Source organism: Chenopodium quinoa, unplaced genomic scaffold (assembly GCF_001683475.1).
Source record: "Chenopodium quinoa cultivar QQ74 unplaced genomic scaffold, ASM168347v1, whole genome shotgun sequence".
NCBI lineage: Eukaryota > Viridiplantae > Streptophyta > Magnoliopsida > Caryophyllales > Amaranthaceae > Chenopodium > Chenopodium quinoa.
In genome coordinates, this window is record NW_018742733.1 from 992,305 (window position 1) to 1,005,786 (window position 13,482).

Genomic DNA, 13,482 nt, shown 5'->3' on the forward strand with positions numbered 1-13,482 from the left:
CCTTTCAATAACCATACCAAAAGAAAAACTTCTGATCCTCACTACTAAGTACTAACCATGCAATACAAAGAATATCTAATAGCAGTCCTTTGAACAAGGACTAACCACATGATTAACTTTGTAGAAAAAAGATGAGCACATAATTTTGAGAAGATGAATGATGACTTCTTTGCTGTTTGTGGATTACTCTATTTAATGCTAATGGTTTAATGGAATGTCACTTGACAAACTTGGGCTTAATTGGTCAAATTTCTCATTCTGAAGGAGCTTGTTTAAAATTGTAGATATATGTTGGGAGGGGTCCAAAAAGATTATCATCTTCCCATCTTAACAATACTTTATGATCAGACTTTTCAAGATGCCCCTACTCAACTGTTAGTGAGGATGAAAATAAATAGTCCAACTACTAAAAAATGCTCTTCAAATAAAACCATGATATATACTTACACTATAAGAAAGTAATACAATTTGCAAATCATTTCCATATAATGGCAGTACTATCTTATATAGAAATTACCATCAATTAATATGATAAGAGATAAGCTTATAACAAAATTTGCACAAAAGTTAACCAAAAAAGAAAAAAGGGCAGCTTATCAGGTTTTCCCTACTGTAAGGGCTTTGATTAGGAAAAATATAGAATCATCACTGATCAATAGAGTTAGAATGGAAGCATAAACCAGTTACTGTTCACCTTATTTTATAGGTACACAGGTACCATCTAGGTAAGAGACATGTCCGTGTATACCAAGAAGGATGCGCTAGTTGTCACATTACAACATGTCTGATACACAAGAAAAATAGCTAGTGAGCAGTCATTTTATTAACAGTACGCGCCAAAGAATTTCACCAAGAAGAACTGAAAAATAATACTGGGTGTAATGGCAGAAAAGCATACCTGTGCTGTGCAAGGAAAGAGATCCTCGATTGATTCCATTTTGCCAAATAAAGAAGACCAGCAAGGTTAATGATTCCATCTAGGTAAGAGATCCTCGATCGATTCCTGTGCTGTGCAAGGAAAGAGATCCTTGATCGATTCCTTTTCGCCAAATAAAGAAGTCCAACAAGGTTAATGATTCAAGAGATAAATATGCAAATAAACATATAAGTAAAAAGTGACAACCGACATTATTCAGGACTGCAGAACCTATAACATCCTACAAGTGAAAACTTGGCTATAAGCAAGCACCGTATTTTACAGTCATCGTTGAGGAATCACAATTTTGAAAGCATTTAGTTATCACAAGAGAAAATTCAGAAATGAGGGAGGAAGACGAACTAAGGATGGAACCCCTTTGGTCACCAAAGTTAGAAGGTATACCATTGTGAAATATATGATACCATTGTGAAATATATGAAATAATACAAATAATATACTTTGTATAAGTTGGGAAAAGTTACTGAAAACAAGAGAACAATTCTATGATGAGAAATTATAAAACACTCTTTCTGAGTTCTTGGTATAATGAACAGGTCAGCTAGCTCTCTTATATCTATTACAATCATCTGATTCAAATCTACAGTCTTCCTAGCACTGACCCCAAACTGACCCAGAAGCCCACACTCAAACTAGCAGACGAAAGAAGTATCCTAATACACGGTACAACATTGCTGCGCTGATACAAATAAGATTCGGAACATCCTCCGATTGAGCTACCTATTCATGACAGAATCACAGTAATATATGACTCCATATATCTGCTTATACATTTTGCCTCCACAATTGTTGATCAACCGCAACAGCTCTGCCAGCCTTTGGTGTTGCTAATGGCTCTCTTCATTTCCCAGAAGTGGACACATCAGACTTCGTTCAGAATCCTTCACGTAAACAGTAAATATAAGTTTTAGTCATAATGTTCTCTAAGAACATAGAGAAACTAATTTATCAGAAGTGAATAAAATAAGGTTTACTATGTTGAAAACCACCTTATAAAATATCTATAATGATTTTTTGATAGAAACAATATATATATATATATACGTAGTGTGTGTGTGTATATATATATATAGCCCCCTCTAGCAGCTGTTTCTAGAATAACATTACTTATATTTTCATGAAAACCATAATCTATGAAGGAAAATTTTTACTAAAAAATTAACAAACAAATCCCAATTAACAGGATAGAAAAGATCTCCCATCATTAAATCTCAGACTCCTGTTGATAACTTCATGTAGAATGGGATATACTTTCTGCTTTAATACAAGTATAAAATTTAAAGACTATTGATTATCTCCAGCTCCAATACAACTCAAAACACCCACCCTCCTCAAAGATGAGGTTGTTAACTGTTTGCTGATGACCATTGCCTGTCCTATAAAATAGCACCATAACCTCATTTTCCCCTTCATATCTTTGCTTTATTACATATTAACAGTTCAACTCTAAATCAACAGTAATGAATAATCATTCTTGCAAAAACACTTTAGCACCCACCTAGGTATATATCACATTAACACTCTTCCCAAAATTCAAGCCACAAATCCCAAGTCTTGAACCATGATGTCAATTCCTTCATGTAGACTTTTGTAGATGACTCTCAGATTACACATGCATGCATTCATTTTAGACTGTGATGTGTCCATATACTACCAGCCATTTCAGATACTCCTAACAGTGTTATCTAATTCGTAATACACTCTAATACGGGGAGCAAATATGAATATGCAATACGCTAGGTGGGAGTATTATAATAGGTTTCAGGGTTTTTAGTAATACGACATTTTGGGGTCATAATACGCTACATAATAATACTAATTCGCTAATTAGTTTTTTTTTTTTTTTTTTTTTGATAAAATTTTATAATTCCAAAACTTTTAAAATATACCCAACAACAATCATATAGCCTTAATCCCAAAAGATGGGATCGGCCAACTTCATGTTTTTCTCAACTTTTCCCGTCTAAGTCAATTTTGGTCTTCCTCGGCCTCTTTTAAGATCCCTTACTCCCAACTCTTACTGGTGCATCTTCCAACTATGAGATATCCCTAAATCATCAAAAATTAGATTTCTCTCTAAGTCATTTGTTTCATCTCCATTGTAAAATGAACATAGTTCAACAATGGATTATGTAAAACCCTTGCTATATCCTCTATTCCTTATTTCAGGATGTAAAAGGTCAATCAAGGCAAGTGAATTACTTAAGACTAGGAGTATAGTTGCATACATTTGACGTCCCCAGGTCCAACTCTCAATGTAAGCCTAGTGACTGAATTAAACGCCGGTTATGATAATGGAAATAATACTTACCCGTTGTGTTACTTTTATATTCAGCATGTATCCTGCTCAAAATACTCAATATTGCCACATATTTAGGTTATTTAGGTCTGAGTATCATAACCAAATTATTGAATGTACACTTCTAATCACAACCGTAAACAGTACAATCTTATAGCACATGAGCAAGTAATACACAGGTCATATGCATGGAAAGTGAGCTAACCTTTTAACTTTTATGGTAGATTGGAAATATTTTGACAAACAGCTTGCTTAAAATCTAAGAAGATACTGCATCCCATCGCCAGATTGTTCCATCTTCACAGCAAGCTAGAATAGTGCTGCAGATGAAAGATCATTTTCAGCATATTTCTTACACAAAATATATCAGGAAGTCAATTTTTATTAAAGATTTGACTACGAAGTCCTCATTACCTTCCATCAAATGACATGGCAGTTTGTCTAATAGGTGATTTTGATTGGAGATGTGAGAGCCTGATAGAAAAAGAGAATGTTGATGATGATGAAGACCCAATAACTAGTATGATAAATTCATCCTAGAAAAACATCAAATCTACAGAAAATCATACTTTGCAATCAGAACAGGGGGGCAAGATTGCAGCTCCCAGATGTAGATCCTCCCTTCCCTATTGCCTGGAAAAAAAAAATAGTATTAATGACCTAGAATAACAAAATATGATACATAAAGATTAAAATAGAAATAAAATTAATATCAAATCAGCAAAACTGTACAATCTGTCAGCAGTAAGCACTTGAGTTATCATCTGTTTATTTGCAACTATTATCCTACGCACCCCCTCCACTTCTACCTCCCCCCAACCCCACCCCCACCCCCCGGCGGCAGGACAGGGAGAGGGGAGGAGGTGAATTCAATAGGAAGAGAGGACAAGACAAAAACTTGTTAGGTTTGGAAGGTAAGGAGAACGGTTCAAGGCATAAGGATGCAAAGATTTGAAGTTAAGCTATGGGTTGATTGCTTGGTGCTGAGCAATGATGGGCAAAGGGCTGACTTCAAATTAGCATATCTCAAAATCTAGAAATGATGTTGAGAAGATTCAAGTTGGAGGTGATAGCTTATCTCAAGAGCTTTCCAACGATAGGTCATAAGCTTGATTTGAACAAGAAACAATAAGTATGGCTGTTTTATGAAGAGTTGTCTACCTCCCAAAAAGTTTGGCCCAACCTGTGGGAGGATCACCCAAACTGTAAGAAAAAAGCGAGTTGAAGTCACTAGAAATAGATTCGGCCGAACCCACCAGCCCCTGTTTTACCTGGTTTGCAATTTCGTTCTTTGCGATTAAAGGATGTAGATACTTTATGACTGTAGGGATATTTGTTATGCCTTGCACTATATATACTCATGTTATATCATTAATTAGGTCATGATGTTAGATTGATTAAGAGAAAAAAAAGCCTCTTGCATTTATTCATACTTTTAGGGTTTAAAAGAGGTAATAGAGAGAGATGTGAGCTTTCATGGTTGTTTAGGAGCTTGCAATCATCTTCATCATCAAATTACTTCATACTGGATTGATGGGTTTTCTCCCGGCACTCAGGTTCCCACGGTAAACTCTTTCATGTTTTCGTTGCTTACTTGTTTTCGCTCTTCGTTGTTGTTGATTGTCATTAATCACATTCATGTTAGCACAAACATTAATCCTTTCAACATTATGCTCCAACTCCACTAAGAATAAACAACTTGATGAAAAGAGAGCTGAAAATACCTGCTGCTACAGCATTGTAATGAAAATCACATGAGAACTTTATGAACCAAATATCACAGTCAGGAACAGGATATTTCTGAAGAATGTCAACTGAACCCTACAAAATATTGAAAATCAATCATAAATAATTTTCATCAAAAGTCAAAATCAGGGTCCAGTCAAAGAACATCAAGCTATTTTAAAAACTGATAGATAATAAATGGTAGACAAATCAGCCTTCTGCAAATATCACATTACAAAGAACATCAGCACGTATACTGACCTCGCCGGGAGATTGCTCCTTCATAATTGGCTCCCACAATATAATCTCATTGTCAACACTCTGATCAACAAATAAACAACATAATCAGCAGAAGATTCACATAACAATATTACATTCCTACTCCAGCCAAGATAACATTATAGTTGAACTTCTCACATCATGTATGATTGCCATATTTTAGAGAAGTTTGTCAGATCCCTTCATCCAAAAAGTCCAATCTTTTTTGGTTGTTTTTTTAAGATTGCAAAGGCTAATTAGAGGAGAGAGGGAAGGCACTAAAATACATTAACAGAATGTACATCTACAGTGTCATCAATACAGAATTTCAGGACAATACTATTCATTCATCCCAGTAGAAGATTTTTAAAAATAATAATAAATAAATTAATTAATTAATTTTAAAGTCAAAATTGACAAATCAATATTTATAAAATGTACAATTAATTTGGTACTTGACAGAAAGGAGAGGAAACTGCTAAAAAAAAGAGAGGAAAAGATGGGAAGACTCCTTAAACTCGTAATTTTTTCTTTCCAATTATAGGGGAAAAAAACCTTCATTTTCCTCCGATTTCTTTACAACTAAAAACCAAACAACGCAACCCTTTCAGTTTCTAGTCCTTCTAATTATACTAAACAATTCACTTTCTTTCCTTCACTCCACTTTTATATATCCTATCCAACATCCAATTAAATCTAAACTTACACAAATTGTAAGAAAGATGAAAATATATGACATATACAAAACATTTACCTTAGAAAGGACAAAATCACCAAGCCACCTTGTACAGTCAACATAGTTTGTATGAACTGAAGCAATAAAGATCTGAGAAAAAAAATGTTATCATGTTAGGTCAGGATGGAAACATTCAGAGATGACGGGGAATAAAGCAAGGGAGGACACGTATTAAAAACAGCAGGTAGATGAAAGACAACAGGGATTGGAAACTGGGTATACAGCAATGATGGGAGGGAGGGAATCATCCACTTACAGGGAATTGCACATATTTTGTGGGGAATTTTGATGGAAGATCTGTCCATGTGAAAGATTTTTCCACATATGTCCAAAACTCTGAACAAAATCAAAGGAAAAGAGGGTAAAAGAACTAAAAATAACAGTTTTGGAACAGCAAAAAATATATGCAACAGTTAACAGACAGAAAACACCACACACACTTATGTTCTGGTTCCTTCTATTTTGCAGAGGCACAAAAGACTTTGTGAAATTAGATTACTATCATTATTTTGAGCAGGTTCTAGCTCTAAATTTTCTTGTCCTTCCTTCTTCACCTAATAGTCTTTTACTTTATCAGCCAAAAGTCCAAAACACATGCCCAGCAGACAAAACTAAAGATAACACCAGGGCGAGCTGGCCCAAGGTTTGGCACGTTACTGAGCATGTTGGGCTGTGGGCCAAACATAGGCCACTTTTTGTTGAAAAGTTCAACATGGCACAACTATGCATGGCAAAATAAGAACACCGCATGTGCTAAACCTAAAATCAAGCATCCAAGCCTGGCATAATGGCGTATGCCTTTCAAGGTAATTTGTCTGTAAATATATCACACACATACTTCAGGTTAGCTTGATATCTCATAATTTTCTATTCACTCTCCTAATCCTTTTACATTATTTTTTTTAACCAATAAATGGTTCAAAATAATGACATACCCAGCAAAATCTCACACCCTTGTCCACGTGTCAAATGTCACACGTATATTTAAGATATAGAGAAGAGTTGGAAAACCTTATAAGATTTTATAACTTATTCGCCTATAGGGGTAAGGGGGAAGGGAAGAGACACATAATAAGATTATATCTGTGCTATAGATTATAGGAGATGCACGTGCTTCCATATTACATAGCGTCAAGAACATAACTGAAAGGAACTGGAAATGATGAAATAAAATGGATTATCAAGTAAGGATGAAGTAAAGAATGATGTCCATGTTTTGAAGAAGGTATTGAAACTGGTACAGTGTAATATGCATCATTTGCTGAAAACATAAAAGTTGGATGAAATAGAGAAAAATGTGGTTCTTTTCTAAGGTCAACAACCGTAAATGACCAAGGACCAAGCAAGCAGGCTACAAGTGTGCTCACTAAACCAAATCTACAGTGGTAGGTCAGCAATTGTTTGTCTCAAATACATCAACAAAATATCCTTGGTCAGCACAACTTCATCTACCACTATCCACTAATACCAAGGACCTGCTTCAAACAGATAGATTCTGAGAATGCCGATGCTCTGGAGGAAAAGTATGCCCTAAACCAGCTCTAATTATATCATAACAGAAGAAATAAACACAACCACAGTGCTCCTACAGTCCTACCACAGAGAACAAACAGTAAGATACAGTGTGAAAAGAGTATGCGATTTTTCTCTATTATTGACTCCTCTCTTCTTATATCATTATTTATCATAAACTTTGATTTCTTTTCTTCAAATTTCAACTATCATTACAGGTGGAGTGCGAGAGATGAGGAAAAGCTCCATTACCATTCAAGAAAATTGGTTCAACAGTTATACACTTAAACTACTTAAAATTATTACCATAATAATGTCATGAAGAGATAATATCAGAGAAAATTCCATTACCCTTCATTGACCAGATCTTAATAGTGTTGTCCATTCCACAACTTGCAATCCGATAAATATCAGAAGGGTGGAAATCCTAAGCAAGGAACCAAAGAAAAAAATCACTACGAGAATCATTTGTTTCATCATCACAACAGAAACTGCAAGCCAATGAAAGAGGGAAACATGTGCAACGAGAACGGTCCAGATCATCACACCAAAAACTCACCACACTCAAGACTTCATTACGATGACCCCCAGCTCCAGCAAATACCAAAATGCATATTCCAGTATGAACATTCCACAGACGAACTGATTCATCCTGATTCAATTTTATAATAAATTATTAACTCTAACCAAGTCAAAAATTTCAATTTTCCAAAGTACTCACTTTGCTGGCTGACAGTATAAGCGATGGTTTCAGGGATTGAGTCTTGATTTCATTAATGGAGTCTCCATGACCAACGTAACTCTGTAAACATTCAAGATCATTGAAAAAATTAGCTTGTGAAGAATATCTGAATGAGAATGTCTAGTGGGATAAACCTAAACTACAAACATACCACCCCCAACACAAATAACAGCAAAAATTAGATATACAAAGGGAAAATTTACAGATAATAAGGAAAATAACAAAGAAATCGGCATCACTCATTCCAAGCAGGCAAATTTTCACAGTTGAAACTGTAGAGAAAAACCAATGCCCAGATCATGATCACTAATCCTTATAAAGATATCTTTCTCCAACTCCTAGTACAAATCATAAATCATGACCAATATCAAAAGCAGCACTTCCTGAAATCGAGTTGATCAACCCACAGCATCTAAGGTTAATTATTGTTGCACAAGGTCAGGTTCAAGTACTAGTGTACTACTCCAAATATAAAAAATAAAAATAAATAAATTAAAAAATAAAAAGCCTCACATTCAGTACAATACCTTATGTATCTTCTCATGTGCAACATCAATTACACGAATTACGCCATTGCTACCACCAGCCACTAACAGTGGAGCACGATCAACATCACAAGCCCAGCTAACGGTATAGAAAGACTCCTCCTTCTGATCAATATGGAATATTAGTTGAGAGTTAAAATGGATAAATATTCAAGTTAGGTGCAAAAGAGTGTTTGTTCTTACATCATCGTCAACATAGGATTGGAGAACAGCAATTGTACCACCTTCAAGGCATCTATAAATAGTTACCTGGAGAAGTATATGGATTTAACACTCACTGTTAATAAAGAATAAACTACAAACTGCCATTGTGAAGTGTATAAACACGGAGTTTATGCTCCAAATTTGACTAACAGTGGTCAGTCAAAAGTAAATCTTGTATAACATTTTAAAAACTACGAGTAGTTAAAATTACATCAAAAAAAAAAAAAAAAAAAAAAAAAAAAACCCTCCTATTTATTTTCCATACTATTCCTTTATGTTGAAATTGCCCAAATATATTAATTAACAACCAACAGATTAGAATTTGGCAAATGTGTATTCCTATGACAAAGACTAAAACTTTATGATCAAACTCATAATCATGAATCACACCATAATTAAAACTTTACAAATGACTTAATATTAATTTTAGAGTAAAGGCCTCTCTCCATTATTACAATTTATTATCACCTACCAGGCGGTCCTGGAGTTGATTAGACCATCGATAATTTCAACCCAAGTGGTAAAAATAACCTCCCTTTCTTACCACCATTTATTACCGCCTACCAAACACTCAAACCGCAAATAAATCATAATTTAAGCTAAAAATAAATCAAAACAACCAATTGTACCTTACATTACCACCATATAATACTGCCTACGAAAAGGGTCAGTTCAATTATCAATAATTAAAGGTCACAAATATCAACCAACTCAATAATTCAATCAAAATTGGGTAAAGGGGTCTAATTAATTACAAGAAAATACAATAACACAAAAATCAAAATCAAACATTAACAAATCAAAAAAAGTAAAGGGTTACCCTATTGCCACCAACAGTGGCGAAGACATTGTAGAAGCGGGAATCGATGAAGTTGAAAACGACGGCGTATAAAGGGCGTTTGCCTTCTTGAAGTCTGTTAGTGACTTTGTAATCTTTCTTCTTGGGAGTGTTGAGAGAACCCACCACTGGTTCACACCCTACTGGAATTTTAGCCATCTCCAAATGCAATAATTATGATTATTACCTTCAATTTTATTTGATTTTTTTGTTAAACCCTTTTTGCAATTTGTTTTTATGAAATTGCAATTGGGAAGAACAGGGAGGAAGGAGAGAGAGGGAACAAGGAGACGGAAAAAAAAAACACACTTTGAAGAGCATGTATTTTCACTTAATGGTCAATAAAGTCACAATTCGGGTAATTAAGTAATTGCCGGCGCGGATTTTAGTTCTAGAAAATGGGTCAAATCAATTACTTGTCGTACTCCCTTTTTTTTTTTTTTTTTTAATAGAGAAAATACAATTTTATCTTCATGATAAACAGAAAAACATTTATCTAGTGGCATTATTTATAGTAATATATAAAGTGAAAGGGGGTTTTGGGATATAAATTTCACTTTCCTAAAATACTCCTTTCATATTTTATAATTTTCAAAAGAAAACTACCATAATTTTAAAAATATAACTACCAAAAAAAAAAAAAAAAAAAAAAACCTACCACCCTTTAATTTATTTATTTTATTAATTTTTTTTGAGGGAAATCATATTTTGCACGAACATTATAATGTACTCATATCTTACTTTTAACCTCTATGATTTCATCAATTTATAAACCGAGTCATGCATAGTAATTTCTTATGTTGCACACGCAATTTGCGTGTGTCTCACAACTTGTTGTAAATAAATCAAAAACTTTTGTCAAATGTGGACCCTAATAATGTTGATTTATTTACAGAAACGTCATAATGACTGGGATTTTATATTGATTTATTTACGAAATTGCCACAAAATAAACGTTTTTTTTGTTTATCGTGAAGATGAACTGGGGCTTCCTCGTTTTTTATTAGAGTTTCATTTTTCACAGGAATTCTTAAACCATGTGATTGGAAGTATTAAATTATATTATGGAGAAAATAAAAAAAAAAGGTTAATAAATGTTCAAAAGAAAAAATACCTAAGAAGAAGAAAATTGAGGAGAGAGAACATATAGTTAAAAAAAAAAAAAGGAGAACATATGTTGGTGGATTCATAAATGCCAAAAATATTTAGAATAAATTTTGTACACATCCGGTGTACAGTAATTTACTGCACATTGTGGGTCACCACTTTTTATCAAATTTAGGGTCTCTTTTATAATGTTTGGGTAACTTTTATCAATAAAACATAAATGTTTCGTAACTTTATTTATGTTAGAGTAACTTTAATTCATATTAGGATAACTTTTGCTCATTTTAGGGGTAACTTTATAACGAATGCACAATATTTATTGTACATCCAATTTTTTTAAAATGTTTTAAAAAAAATCAATAAAAAATGAGAATAATTTGGGGATTAAATTAGGAGAATGAGATTAAAATTGTAAAACACACTTACTATAAAGGAAAAAAATTCTAACAATCAGACTTTAATTTTGATTTGCCAAAAAAGAAATAGTGGACTATAATAAAAGGACGGAGGGAGTATTACTTTTTTTGTTCCAATTTTTAGGTTTTTAATAATGTTTCCTTTTTCTGAGAGGAATTTTTCTCCCTCGAAAGAAAAGGATTCCAATTTCCTTCGAAAGATAAGGGTTTTTTTTACCTCATTCGAAAGACGAGGTTTATCTCTTGTATTTGAGGGAGAAATTTCTTAATTTTTTTTAATCCATGAATTAGATCTAATGGATTGTCATAAAATTATTTCATTGGTGAAAAAGTTATTAAGTTTTCAAATACATATAGATGAATCAGAAAGAAATCATCCTCACGGCTACAAAAAATCGTTACATTATTCTCTCTCTAATAAGGTTGTATTTTCCAGCGATATAAGCGGGAGATGTTTTACAATGTAAGATCTACTCGACGATCGTAGTTTTTAGGAAGGAAAATTATTTGATTCAATATCTTATGTACTCAGTATTTTTTAACATCGAATCTCTATAGTAAATGTCGTACGACTTTTAATTAATGAAATATTTTTGCTATTAAAAATAGAGAAATAGATGGAGTAACATATCTTTTGATACGCAGGTACAAACCTAATACGAAGATTTTTTGTGAATGAAGGTACCATTACGCAATACTTTCTCCGTTTCTTTTAAGTTGACACGTTTCTTTAGTCACGTTTGCCAATGCACAATTCAATCATTAATATCTTTAATTACCAATAAGCAAAAATTATAAAAAGTTGATATTTTGAAAATATACATTGTAACAAATCTAACGAGATTCCACTTGACTATATTTTTATTTACATATTAATCACAAAACATTATCAAAGGGAGGTGTGTGAATAGTGCTAAAGTTAAAACGTGTCAACTAATAAAAAACGGAGGTAGTATATATTTAAAAGAATGAATATACACCCGGTTAATGCATCTTCTACCGATTGCATCATGACACTACTACAATAGTATTCTGTATGTATTGGTTAATTTGAAAACATATCAGTTTGCAATTAACCCTTGGCCCACAAATAAAAGCATTGGAGATATACAAATAAACCTTATCTTAGCCAATTACTATTATGTTTTGGTGCATTTCAACAAACAATGGCTTCCTCCATTCTCCAATTTATCTCCCAAGCATCCACCCTTCATATAAACCTCTTTCACCACCCAAATCAAATTTCCCATAAATTTTCACACTTATCACCTTCATTCCCAATAACACATCAGAAACTTCATTCATTCTCAATAAAATGCACTGCAAACTCCTCACCATCACCACCTGAACAGGTAGCAGCCGACAACTTTCCAACACCAAGCCCAGAGAATGAGGCCACAACTCCTGCAGACAAGTTTCCCATTGAGAAGAGAAGACGGTCCGAGATAATCCGTGATCGAAAGGCTCGAAAAGAGCTCGTAAAACCAGAACCTCCCAACTTTGAGATAGGGTGGAAGAGGACCAAACCCATCAACCTAGAGAAGCCTACAGGATATGTGATCATGGATTTTTTGGACAAGTTTGAAGGGTTGTTGAGTCGAGAATTCGGGTCGACAGAGCTGCTGGCTAAGGCAGGAGAGATAGTAGCAGAAAGAGCAAGAGAAGAGGCAGAAGACTTGAGAGATGAAGGCAAAGTTGAAGATAGGATGGTCACTGAACTTTTCAGAGTGTTGAAGTTAATGGAGATGGATTTGGCAATGGTTAAAGCTGCTGTTAAAGAAGAAACTCTTAATGAGAGGCTTGAACAAGCTAAGGCTAGGTGTAGGCAAGCTATTCTGGTTGCCAAATCTTTTTGATAATTGTTTCAATAGCTAGGAGAAATGTTGTAAATTGACAATTATAAAATACAGTTTGTCAGTTAAGTTACAGGAAATTGTTGCTCCGATTTTAATTTCCTTTGTTTTGACAGTAGGTAATCTAAGGGAGTATATTGCATCTCGTCATTTTAAGTCAGAATATGAATTAGGCAAATATAGTAAGATGGAGATTTGAAGAGTTACATACTTACATGCCTGTTTCATACCCAAAAGGGGCGAGGACCTTTGAGGTGGTAGAACAGCGACATTGCTCTTCCCACGTGGTCCCTTGACCGGCAATGGAACC

General features: G+C 34.0%; 2 protein-coding genes across 2 annotated transcripts; one reads left to right on the forward strand and one right to left on the reverse strand.

The window, feature by feature from the left end:
- Window positions 1-1,323: 1,323 nt before the first annotated feature.
- On the reverse strand, window positions 1,324-10,210 carry LOC110723733 (polycomb group protein FERTILIZATION-INDEPENDENT ENDOSPERM-like). The gene is made up of 14 exons (XM_021903104.1): window positions 9,779-10,210; window positions 8,938-9,003; window positions 8,737-8,859; window positions 8,189-8,269; window positions 8,027-8,119; window positions 7,819-7,894; window positions 6,212-6,291; window positions 5,974-6,045; window positions 5,223-5,282; window positions 4,961-5,057; window positions 3,806-3,869; window positions 3,651-3,710; window positions 3,442-3,556; window positions 1,324-1,818 (listed from the first exon to the last, which is right to left on the reverse strand). Exons 1-13 carry the CDS (start codon window positions 9,953-9,955, stop codon window positions 3,496-3,498), a joined length of 1,110 nt encoding a protein of 369 aa, XP_021758796.1. The 5' UTR covers window positions 9,956-10,210; the 3' UTR covers window positions 1,324-1,818; window positions 3,442-3,495.
- Window positions 10,211-12,399: 2,189 nt separating this feature from the next.
- Window positions 12,400-13,252, forward strand: LOC110723736. Its single transcript, XM_021903106.1, has one exon. It carries the CDS (start codon window positions 12,486-12,488, stop codon window positions 13,173-13,175), a length of 690 nt encoding a protein of 229 aa, XP_021758798.1. The 5' UTR covers window positions 12,400-12,485; the 3' UTR covers window positions 13,176-13,252.
- The last annotated feature ends 230 nt before the right edge of the window (window positions 13,253-13,482 follow it).